Source organism: Athene cunicularia, assembly GCF_003259725.1.
Source record: "Athene cunicularia isolate RWA chromosome 3 unlocalized genomic scaffold, athCun1 chr3_part1, whole genome shotgun sequence".
NCBI lineage: Eukaryota > Metazoa > Chordata > Aves > Strigiformes > Strigidae > Athene > Athene cunicularia.
The window spans coordinates 63,116,460-63,129,226 of record NW_020799097.1 but is presented as its reverse complement, the minus strand read 5'-3'; the positions used below and the strand labels follow the sequence as shown (position 1 = coordinate 63,129,226).

Below are 12,767 nucleotides of genomic sequence, written 5' to 3'. Positions count from 1 at the left end.
CAAAAAAGCTGCAGTCCTCATATGTGTAGCCTGATGTGAAAGTGAAAGGAATATTGCCAACAGTAATAAATCATCTCTTTGCAATAAACTGATGCAACTGATAAATGACAAGCAGTTGTTGTTTGGGCAAGATTTTGTATTAATGCCAGTAAATATTATTTTACCCCTTTACCTTTCATTGTAGAGGCTTGAGGAGATCATGAAGAGAACTAGGCGTGTAGAAGCTGTAGATAAGGTCAGTGCTGTTATTTAATGTGTGTAAATATCAGGCATATGTCACTTTTTAAATTCCATTTTTAATTGACAAAACTGTGCTTCCTTTATAGAAACCCAGTGACCAACAAAATGGACATATATCAAAGGCAAATATTCCCGGAGAAGCAGGTATTGTGTTTAACTGTGCCCTGAGCAAAACAGGTGAATAAATGCCTACTAAGCACAACAATTTGAGATACAGTTCTGAAACTTGGCACACTAATTTCAGTAAAGAAAGCCATGAGAGGAGTAGAACTGAAGTCTTAGCAAACACTGTTTATTTAGCCTTTCTATGTAGGTAGTTAGCCATTACCAAATGAGACAGCTGTTTTAACAACTTCATCACATTGGTGTTTAAAGAGAGGGAGTTCCTTACCAAGTTTAGTTACTTATAAAGTGAAAAGAAACAAATTCTTTTCTCATTCAGATCACAGAAGAAACTGATTCTATAATTTCTTATGCATAGTATTACAGACATGGTTGCAAACTTACTCCGTTTTCTTGAAGGGTTGTTTCATCTCAGTCATCAAAATAAACTGTTCATTATCCAAATATTTCCTGTGATTTTTCTCTTCCACACCTGCTGCCTTATTCACTTGGTCTTAATTTCTATTTCTTTCAAGATTCAGCTCCTACAAAAGCTTAGTCTCCCTGTCACATACACACTTTCAGTCTTCCCTTCTATTCCGTTCCCTGTATTTTTTTTTTTTTTTCATGGTCATTTAAGGTAAAGTTTTATGTAAGATTTTAATACTTATAATGAAGGAAGCAAAATAAAATGTAGCTCATATTCAACAATCACCAAGTATGAACTGGCAGTATTTAAAGATACTTAAGTCAAGCTATCAAATGGCTTATCCTATTGTAGCATAACACGTTAAATGACATGAATCTTTATTTCTTTTTTATGTTTGAGTTGAGTAACATGGAGGACAAGTAATAGCACTGCCAGGAAACCTTTTGACATGGATTTCATTATGTGTGTTTGGGAAGTTACTTGTTTATATATCATCTTAGGGGGAAAAAAAGTTTGGAAACTGCTAATACAGAATGCATCTCACATGCCATCTATTGCTGCAGGCACTATTGAAGGTGCTACAGACCACTTAAATAATTCTTGAAGCTATAGATAGCTCTGTAACCTGTGGCTAGCATTTTCCTGCCCAAGGTAGGAGTCAGTTTCCTCAGGCATACAAGAATTTGGACTTCCATTTCCCCAGGCCCAAGGGAAGGCTGGAATACTTGAGTGACTGGATAAAGAGAAAACTGCCCTCACCCTCAGGGTGGCTCTACTGTTCAGCTTTGCTTTAACTAGATATGCTGTTGAGTTAAAGGTATGAATTAATGGACATATTTAAGCCAACTCTAACTTTACATATTAGGCTCTAACAGACTTCTGGCTATAAACAAATGTTGATTTTTCTTTTTTTTTCAGTTTTACTCTTTGGCAAAATATGAGGAGACCTTTGTGGGAATGGCCAAATCACACAATGAAACAATCCATCACCTTTTTGTCATTTGTTTAGCCTCTACTTCAAAATAGGAGATAACTCGCCTTTTCAAAGCAGAACTTTCTTCTGCTATTCTCTTTTAAATGTTAAAGCCAATGTATTTTCCTTATTCCATTTGTGGAAGCACTGAAGCCTGTATGGCTGCTATCCTTTGTGTAAAAGCTTGTCAAAGGTCAGACTAAGACATTCAGTGTAGAAGACTTCAGCTCAAACATTTAGAGCATAGCAAAACAAGAGCAGCTGAAGGAGGGTCTCCTCAGATGAGGTTTTTGGGTAAGCGAGATATATGTGTCCAAGCCTTGAATACTAAATTGTCCTTGTGATTATCAGAACAGATGATAGCATGGGTGGGGTGCAATTCCTTCCTTTTATTGAGCTGTATGTGAATTAGAGTGACTTTAGATACAATGCAGAGGGCTGTAGTTGTACTCTAAAAGAACATCCTGAGGCAGGCCAATAACATCTACCATATGGTCTTTGGATGAGGCACAAGGATACTCTTAATTTTAGGTTGCTCTCTACAGCATTTTATAGTAGTAATTTGGTACTTGTTGAAAGAAGTATCCCTCCCATGAGATTTCTTCCTCTTGGTTTCCTCTTGGGTTGCAGTCAGTGACACAGGAACCAAGAAACACCTGTGTATGGAATTGATGATATCCCAGTGTTCTCCTGTTCTGTAGTGATGCTTGGAAAGTGCCAGCATAATACTCTGTCAGATACCAGCCTATTTTGACCACTGGCTTATGTGTTGAAGTTTTGTATAACATTGTAAAATGTTTATTCTCATATCTAAAGCTATGGCTTTGAAATCTGTGGTATTTACTTTGGACCTGAAACAGGGCTTGTGTGCCCAAAAACATGACAAAGGAGGGAGGGGGTGGGGTAATTATTTTTTAAAACTGTAGCTTGCCTTGACTGTGCTAATTTTTATAAGAAATGTTTTATCCTAATCTGCAGGTAGATGATGTGGCTTGGTTTCATGAAATCCTGTTTTCTCTCTAGTCATAACCAGTCCTGCATCTCCCTTGGAACCTGCAGGAGGACCTCAGCTTCAGCATGCCACGCAATCTCCGCACAATGGGAAACCCATCGCCTGCACACATGTGATTGTTTCACATCAACCCCCTGTAAACATGGACAGGTAAGAACACTGCAAAATATTGGGGAGTATTTAGATGATGAGGGTTACTAGAGTAATAAATTATTTTCAGATCCATGTGTTCATTAACTAAATAAGAGACAGCTGTTCAATCTGCCTTGTTTCCTGTTTATTTTTATCCTTTCCTGTGTTCAGAAAGGAACTTTATCATCTTTTACATAGCAGTAACCCATTTTTGCCCAGTGATAAGGAATAATTTTGTAAAAATCCTTTGCAGTGTTTGGAATAATGTCTTGTTTGCTAACAATTATTACATAAATTGAAACTTAATGGAAAGGGCAATTTTTTTCTGTTCTTTCCATGAATTAAGATTCATAAAAGCCACTCTGTATTTGCAGTGCTAGCTTTGTGATTGGAATAATGAACACTGTGCTTTCAACCTGGATGTTTCGATTTCTGAATTGCTTGAAGTGTTAGCAAGTTTTGCTTACTAAGCAAAAGTCTTTCACATGAGATACAGAACTACTCATTTCAGCTTTGCATTTTAAAAAAGCCCCTTTGTTCTCTATAAGGAGAATTTGGGGAGGCTCTCTATAGCCATGAAGCAAGTCACTCAGACTTTGAGAAATTGTTGAAATGCTTGAAACCTCGGTGTGGAACTGAGTGAAATCTGTTACATAAGCATGAGCTGTCAGTTATTTCAATTTCAGTAATGCAGATAGCCAAATAATCCCTTAGTCCTTTCATATTTTATGCAGGTAGTGCCAGAATATGTATGGAAAAACTTGAATGTGGGAAGCCATCACACCGTCTGTAATGGGCGGTATGCTTCAGGGTGTGATTGGCACTAATTGAAGGAGGAATTTGCGTTCTGGTCCCTCCATATGCCTGGGGGATTTTAGCCTGCTGTCATGCTGATAAGGATGCTCCTGCTGAGAGAAGTTCTGTCAGTGACACTGAGCACTGAACTGCATTGGATGACCTGCACAGAGCTGCCTTGTAATTGTCTTGGGCGGCTATTAAATGTTAATCAGCCTTATATGCACCTTGATGTTTGTAATATAAAATGTCACACTAATGAATGCTGTCCTGTAGCATTATAATCTGTGTGCAAGGAATCTCAGAATGGCCAAAATGAAGAATGAATAAATGAGATTGAAAAACAGCTAGATATACCTGCTGTTGTAGCATGCGCAACAGCAGCAGGTGGAGATGGTTTCTTGTGTGAGCACCTCACTCCACCCCCAAAAAAGATTTGGCTCTTGTCTGGAGAAGACGTGAGCATGTTTTAAGGGCAAGACAGCTTAGATTTCTGACCAGAACTTAAAAATGTTTTGCCTGGGGGACTTTTGTTGCATGTGCTTGCATGGGCAAGAGTAGGGAGTGAAGGAGTATTCTTAAGGCCTAGAGCAACAGTCAGTCTCATTCTTCTCCTACAGTGTAGGAATTGTGGGAAGCTTCACCAGGTCTAGGACAGAAGTAGTGCAGGTGTTGGTGGGTCTGTTTTGTACAGCACTGGGGTCTGGCTTGAATGCATGTCTCGGAACAGGATTGGTGGTCCGTGTTCCGTGACCAAACCCAGAATACCTGTATTGGGGGTCAGAATACGCATAGTTGGGTCACTCCCCGGACAGCGCAGGTGCTTCATCCCTTGCACCTGTAGTGGTGAAGGAGTGACTTGGAAAGCTACTAGAGGCTTGTGTGGAGATAAGGACTTCTACTCTGGGGCATAATAGGAAGTTGCCTGAGTGCTGATCCTTCATCCCTACTCCTCCCCATCATGTCATTCATCCTGTGTCGGCTCTGTGCCTGGGATTCAGTTGGAAATAGTGTGCTTGCTTCCATGGTCATGAGTACAACGCAATTGAGAAAGATTTTTAAAAGTCTGGCCAGGTGAAGGCAATTGATTTCAATGCTTCACCATTCTCTGCTGCTGCTTTTGATTAGCAGTGCAGAGCTTTTTGTACTGGAATTTCATTAGCTTTCCAAGATAACTGATCTTTATAAACCATAATGAAAATGCTGTGATCTGCTGCATTATTTAGCATCTATTGTCAACAGTTACTAGTTTTATTAGTAATCATTATTGTATATGATAGATTGGTGCAATCATCTACCCTACCTAATAGTTTGCCAAAATTTTTATTGGTATTCCTAAACCTGTGTTTTAAACAAATGATCATTAATCAGTTTTCTTTAGGCTTGAAGTTTCTTCACTTTACATTGTGAAAGAAAGAAACAGATGTATTTGCTTGTGACTTGAGCTGTTTTACCATGTTATCACTCAAGTTTTTCAAATACTTACAGGAATTCTCAGTTCATAGAAACAATTTCTTTTTTCTTAGTTGTCTGAGTTAAAATGATGTGTCTGAACATGAACATGATTTTTGTGACACGTAGTTTTAAGTGGTACTGCAAGGGTTCTGATTTTACCACCTATGCTTGTTCTGAGTGTCCTCTTCAGAAGTAAATTTAGTTAAACAATTTAATGCTCGAATGCTAATGAAAAATAGTGAATTATTATTGGGGGAGATGGAGAAGAGAGTGACCTTACATCTGACCTATAAGTCTGCGGTGAGAAGGCTCACAATTAAACTTAAATGAAGACATTTCTCATCTAGGTGTAGTACGATGGAAAGGGCCACACTGACTATATTTTTAAATGGAGATTGGGTCAGAAGTTTTCCAGTTACACAGTAAAGTACCTAGAATTACTGAGCAAACTGGTAGTTCATGGGTACTATGACATGAATGGCACATTAACTTCTGGCTAGATTCTGGCTGGGGGTTGGGTTTTTTTACAACAAATGAAAAAATGTTGAAAATAAGAGACAATGTTAAAATCTTTTCAAACTTTTTGTAAATTATAAAAGATTCCAACAAGATTGTTTCCAGATTCTAATTTTTAATTGCTTTACTGAACAGTAGAAACCAGGGAGAAGGACAGTCATAGGAGTTGGAGCTGGATAGCCATTACAGCTGCCTAATCCATCTCCCACTTACAGATTTTTGCTTGTTCACCACGTTCTAATTCTTTGCCCAAGTTAGATCCTGTCTGCTACTTCTCAGAAAGCTATTTCAGTACAGTGGTTTATGTTGACAGTATTTTCCTTATTGTTACTTGTTCTTATCCTGTAATTCCATTTTTTTTCTGTGCTGCTTTATGTGAACACCTGCAGTGGGCTTCAGTGAGGGCAGTTCACCTCATCTGTGTGTCTCCATCTCCTATAAAGGGAGCTGGGTCTGGATAGATTAGACGACCAGTTTTTAGAAATACATAGTTAAACAGGGTGATTGCCTCAATAACCTGCCCTGGAAAAGAATGTTACTGGTTTCAAATTCTTGTGTTGTGTTCATTGCTCGGTCTGTGGGATAGCCCACTTGAAACTTGCTTTAGCACTACCTTCCCTTCTTCAGGCCTCCAGCTCCTCAGTTGCTGGCTGATTTCAGTGCTGTTGTCTCAGTGGATTAAAAATAAAGCATCCAAAAGTCTGGGGTCCATTTTGCTGTTAATGTCTATCTGTGACACCTCTGCTAAAATCGTGTCAATAAATGAGGTGACTGACACTGTCTTTCAGATCAGGAATAGCAGCTGTGGAAATATTTTGGCACTTTACAAAGGCCTACAAATCAGTGGTTTTGTTTTGAGGGGTTTTTAAATTTTTTTTTATTTGATGTTGATTTCCAGTGGGTGATCAGAAATAGACATTATAAATTCTGTCCTGCTTGCTTTCTTCTTTAGTCTCTTCAAATTCTTTAAATACAGATTATATCTACGCAGAGCTTTGACTAAAATTACCAACACCAGATGTAATTTTCAGTAGTTTTTAATTTTTTGGATGTTCCAGGTCCTTTAATTAAATTAGCTGCTCTTCTTTCAACTTCCTCCAGTCTATCTTGTTAATATTGATGTGTCCAGAACAAAATGCAAAGCTGAACAGATGCTTTTTAGCTGCCATGAAGCTGTCTTTTGGATGCTTGTAAGACTGTTATGTTTGGAAATGCACTCTGAACAACTTGGGCAACTTTTTTTTTATTACACAGATGTCTTGCTACAGGCACGCTTATGAAATATGTTAGAATGCCAAAATGATCCAGTTCTTTCTGCAATATTGTATGCTTCAAAGGCTGTATCTCCAGTGTTGCACTGGACACTGAGACATCGCTAAGAACGTACCATAAGACAGTAACAACATCTGTAGCAGGTCAAAAATCCATTACTACTTTGTGTTCTTTGCTTTAATGGCTTGTAGCCATCTCCTTTTTTTTTTTTTTTCCTTTCACGCTCCCTCCCTAAGTAAGTAGGGAGATCCACCGGTCGGTGAAGGATTATTAAGCATTGTGGTCCAGATGCAACCATAGGCTCAAGTGGTCCCAAAGCTACTAATTACCAGAAGCTGGAGGGTATATCACTCTCCTAGGAATTTGTCTGATCTCCTTTTGAGCTTGTGGCCTCTAAAATGTCCAGTGGAAATTAATTCCACAGTTCCATTTTTCCCTTTGTTTCTTCACAGTTTGCTCCCTTAGTAGCAAATTGGTGGAGGAGATAGCATAAAATAAAAACTTTATAGCTTAAAATTTAGAAGATTCATAGTCATGGTTTCTTCTTTTGTACCCCCTTTGTGATTGTGTAGGGTTCTCTGTCTCAAAAGGCGTCATTCAAGTCTGAATCCTGGTCTAACTTGGTGTGTGATACTGGCAGTGCAATGACAAATAAATACAAAGAACTATTTATCTATGAAGTCAGCTGATTAGTTGGATAGAAAAAATATGTTTGCAGAAGCAAGAGGCTTCTTCATTGTACTAATACTTGTTGAAGTACTATGCTGTTTAATTTATATAAATGAGCAGTTGCTGGTTTTCTGTCTCTTTCTTACCCCATCCATCAAACTTGCCATGTTATCCTAGCTCTGGTAATGTTAGTGGCAGTAGATGGGGATGAAGTAATAGGATACCTTACAGTGAATAATAACCTAATAACTATGCATTATAAAGCAGGTTTTATTAGTCCTAAAGCATTTCACAGATTCTGCTCCTCATCTTACAGATGTGGATCTCTTGACACAAAAGTGTGATGTGACTTGTGACCTCTCCCAAGCAGCCATCAGAGTTTTTGGTTTTGCTCTCAAACACAGTGCAGTGAAATATATTTTTCACTTTGAAATTTGCTCAGCTTATCCACAGATGAAAAAAGGGGAATGCCTTTCTTAAAAAGAACTGGTGATGGCTCGAGAAACTGGGAAAAGCTTCATATGAAAAGCAGCATGTTTTTCTCACAGGAAACCTGGGCTTTGGATGAAGCGTTGCCACTTTCAAAAGAGCTGTAATTATTTTCTGACTCTTGGGAAGTACTGTAAAACAATTCTGTAATTGTGAAGAGTTGGACACCCAAAGAAGCCAGCAAATGAAAATAAACCATATGCTAATTGCAAGCAGGTTTTTTTAAGACTAGTAAATGTACTGTCAGGAGAAAATAAGCCTGTGAAACCAAGCCACCTGCTCAGAAACAGCCTGAGGAAATTGATAGCCTAGTTTCAATCTAGGAAAATTGCATCTGAGCCTTTGTGGCTGAAGCATTTCCAGACAACCTGAACAGTCGTGATGTGGTCCGAATAGGGAATAGATACCCAGGGTTGTCAGTATCTAACTGTTGAGGGCCTTAAGAAGCATATATGAAAGATCACATGGTTTTTTGAGTGTCAGTTGAGAACATGCTCTTTCTCAAGGAGCTCATGGTCCCATTACTGTCATCCTGTTCACTGAAGTAGCACCTTAGTTTCTCCCCTCTGGCAAGATAGTGCACATGCTGTCTGCAAAGACAGCGGGATTTGACAGTACAGCGCCTCATAAAAGGGTTGAGAGGGGAGAGGCAAGACTGTGAGACATGATCATGTGTCTTCTCAGGAGTGTATGTGTAATTGGAGAGTGTGTCTGTGCTTGTACTGCTCCTAAGTGGGGGAGATGTACAAGAGCTTGCTCATAAGGCATCTCTGTCAAGTGGGAGATGGAAAAGAAAGTGCAGATTGACGTGAGGGATGCTGGGTGGTGTTTCTTTTGTCTTGGGCATGATCAACAGGATGAGCGCAGAGTTGGGTAGTGCCTTGGGAAAAAGCCCTAAGAACTTGTAGGGGAGGAGGGACTGAAAGAATTGCACTGCTAGGGGAGTTTTTTCTCAGGATAAGTGGCAGGTGGAAGAGGCTGCTCCAAAACTGGAGGCAGGAGGTGATCCAAGGAATAACAAAAATCAGAGTGATCTTATCCAAAAGCAATTACATTGATTTGAAATAAGAGGAGGGATATGGCAAAGGTTATGAGAGCTGAAAAATATGTTAGAGGCTGTAAATGGCATTAGGTCAGTGACTCAAGATAGTGGTGGTGCTGCAGGGCTCTTACTGCTTCCCATTGCAGTCACTTCTCAGAACTGCAGTGTCTGTAAAGTACTTTGTCTGGGGATGGTGCAGCCAAATGTAACAATCCTGTGTGTTTGAGGGAAGGCGTATCTAATACTTGGCTGCAAAAACAGTTTTTCTACTGTGGTAGAAGTAGTTTTGTTTTTACTGTCTAAAACAATGCTCGGGATTAATGCAGGCTTTTTTATTTGTAATACTGCTTTGAGGAGGACTAAATTTCTGTTCTAGATTAAGTGTATGAGGAAATAAATACCTGTGTTTCTCTTTCAGCAATCTCAATCCAGAGCAAAATGCAAACGAGAATGGAATGTCTATGCAGAATGATAACTTTGAAGAGATCATAAACCTGCCTATTGGTTCGAAACCATCCCGGCTGGATGCCATGAACAATGACGGAAGCAATACTCCTGAAATTCCTTTGAATCCAATTCTAGCCTTTGAAGATAAGGGGACTCTCTTGCCTCAGGTAGATAGTGTTCAAACACATCAAACAGCAGGTAGGTTTGCCTTGGTTCATTAACACTTGTAATGTGTTGTAATTGTCAGAGGACCTAGAGCTCTTAATTGACATAAATTGGTTAAGCATTTTTAAACCCTGTATTTTTTTGGGAAATGAGCATATCTCCTCTTTGTAAAGCTGTGCATGCCAAGTACATACAGATGCTGTGCAAATTATGGTGAGGCCTTTTCTTTTATTTGAGGGGAGTTTCTCATTTACACTGCACTGCCTGCCATTTGAACTTGCTTGAAAATGTTTGCCCTGTGCTTTCAAACAGAAATGCTAAGTGAGAGCTGCTGTTCCTCGCTTACGATCAGCAATCATCTTCCAGTTCTGCAAGAGCAGTAACAGATATGCACAGGCAGAAGGGCAGCCAGTACCTACCTGCTATGTAAAATTCTGGATGTACTTCCCTCATGAAGTTCTTGCTGCCATTAATACTGAGAGATGCTTTGCAGCACACTGGATTTTTTCTGAATTATATCCCAACTTTTAAAGGATGTTAGGTAAACAGGTACTAATTTAGCAAATTAATTTGGATTACCGTTTTCTTTTCCTGTGGCTAGGAAATGTAAGGAAAATCATCTTACAATAAAATAATTGCATAAATGTATAGCATTTTGAGGTAAGCATTGTCACTCTTTGCTAATCTGTCATTTTTGATAACTTCTGTTGTAGAAGTGATCTGATTGTTTCTCCTGAAGAACCAAAGGTGGTATGAGCATCTCTGCAGTCAGTGGAGTTTCTTCCATGCTATGAAGGAGTGTTTTATTTTTTCTCTCCAGTTTTCTAAAGATTTCTTGAATATCTTTTTTGAAAGGACTTTAGTAAAACCAGCAGAAGAAATGATGGGAATAGACTTGGGTCACCTTTCTAATAGCTTTCATCACTAGAAAAATCATGCTTCACGTGCATTACTTAATATGGCTTTTTCCAACAAGCTTTTTCTGTTAGTAAATGGATATTTGTGCATTCCTTAAGACAGAAGACACTGGAATCTGAAAGCAATGGGCTGATTTGGGTGGTGGGAGTGATTCTTTTTTAAAAAAGATGGGTGTTGGTTTAAAGGGCATAATTGTAAAATTGGCAAAGAATCTTTTACACTTTGTGGTTCTAATACTTGAAAAATAAATACCTCATTGCTCTACAAGTAGAGTTAATGGGGTGTTTTATTTAAACCTGTTGGTTTAAATATTATTGCAGAGAACTCTAATTATGGGGGCAAAGTATAGGCTTCTGTATCAGGTTCTTGTAAATGTAATTCCTACAGGGACATTCTGTAAATTGAGACGTCACTATGATCTTCTCGCATTTTCTCTAAAAACACAAAACATGGCAGGTTTTAAAATGTGAAAATTTGAAAGCGTTATTTTTTCATGGACAAGAGGAAAACCTATTGTTCTCCTAGATAATGTATTTATGAATTTTGTTCAGTACAGAAATAAATTGTTTAATTGAATAAATTAGAAAAATGTGGTAAAACAATACTGCAAACTTGATTTTTTTAGTTACATCCATGTTCACAATACTGTAAAAGATGTGTACGCATACATGCACGCATGCGCGCACACACTCACAAGGAAACACCTTGTTCCGAGTCCTGTAAACTGCTGCTGTTCCCAATGATGGAAGACTTTGCCTTATCAGACTATTGAAGACTGTGTGAAACCTGAAATATTTGATTTTTGGATGATGAAGCAGGTTTGGGGATTTTTTTTGGGTTTGCTCGTTTCAGAGCAAATGGAAAATGGTCGTTGTTTGTGCTTTTTATGTAGTGTGTGATTTTTGTAAAGCAGTGCAGTTTGAGTGATAAGAGGAGCAATGCAGGTTGCCCTCTCTTTAGTTTGATGCCGATTTCTGCTGTCATTATTCCATCCCTCACTTTGGTTGCTATTGGGCAGAACTGTAAAATCTTGCATCTTTTTTGCTTTGATAAACAATGCTGTTATAGGGAGAGCTCACTCTTGAGTACTTGAGGCACCAACCAGTGCCTGATGCGTTGCTCACTGAAGTCGGCAAGTAGATCCTTGGCTAGTGGAAAGGGAGGTATACAGTTTCAGTTCATGTCACCAGAGAATGTACGGTTAAGATTCCTGCACTTGCCTTTAGTGAGCACTGAGCTAGGCCTCTAGGAAGCTGTGCAGGAAGCCTGTGCTAGCTGAAGAAATCTTCTGGGAAAAGCTTTAGAATTTTGAAGAAATTGCTTTCTGCTGCTGCCAACTGTTCATCTTAAACAGGAGATGCGGTAAAAGCAATGGAAATGCAATGAGAAAGGTACTTCATCTGCCAGAATATATATGGAAGGGAAAAAACAGCCATTCAGTCAGAATGCTTTCAATAGTGGCTTGTGACTCAGTAAAATGAATTGAGTTCCTTTTGTGCTTTCTTTAGTTTTCCATGTACATAGCCACAGTATTTTGAAGTGTCCAAAACATGTAGTCTTTCTTTAATCCTATATTTAGCATGTAAGTACCAAATAAAACTTGTTTGAAATATTTACTTCTATTTATATTTTTATTTTCTTGCATAGTTGAAACAGGAGTCAATCTGTGATGGAAAACTCTTCTTGCTACTCCTGGTCTGCTTAAAACTTCAGGTTTCCTCTAATCTCTTTACTGGAAAAATCACTTACAGCTAGAAACAGGAAAGAAATATCCACTAAGATTTACCTTCAATTTTGAGGATTCATTTAGGCTCAGGTTTAAATTATGCTGGTTGTTTTTTGTGAGACTTCAGAATGTTCGCTTCACTGTTTGCAGCAGAGAGATGAAAAGCCTGCTTCATTTCTCATGTGTGGGTTTGTTGTTAGTTGTTTTTTTTTAAACAGGACTGCAGTAAAAACAATTTATATTTGTATTCATTCCAGTCCAGGTTTGCTTCAAATGAGAGAGAAAACTTCCTCCTTTTCAAGGGCCTGACATACAAATGAAAAGCTAGGGAATTGGGAGTAGAATTAGGTGTACTAATCAAAAAAAAAAAAAAAAAAAAAAAAA

General features: G+C 38.5%; 1 protein-coding gene across 8 annotated transcripts in view; it reads left to right on the top strand.

Moving 5' to 3' along the window:
* The window catches only part of MAP7 (microtubule associated protein 7), a 107,058-nt gene extending 94,785 nt beyond the window's left edge, over positions 1 to 12,273 (top strand). For all 8 annotated transcript variants that reach the window (XM_026844237.1, XM_026844234.1, XM_026844233.1 and 5 more), the window contains 5 exons: positions 185 to 235; positions 327 to 384; positions 2,769 to 2,907; positions 9,546 to 9,772; positions 10,453 to 12,273. In XM_026844237.1, the coding sequence (XP_026700038.1) occupies positions 185 to 235; positions 327 to 384; positions 2,769 to 2,907; positions 9,546 to 9,772; positions 10,453 to 10,463 (486 nt within the window). In that variant the 3' untranslated portion in view covers positions 10,464 to 12,273. The remainder of the gene's footprint in view (positions 1 to 184; positions 236 to 326; positions 385 to 2,768; positions 2,908 to 9,545; positions 9,773 to 10,452) is intronic.
* The last annotated feature ends 494 nt before the right edge of the window (positions 12,274 to 12,767 follow it).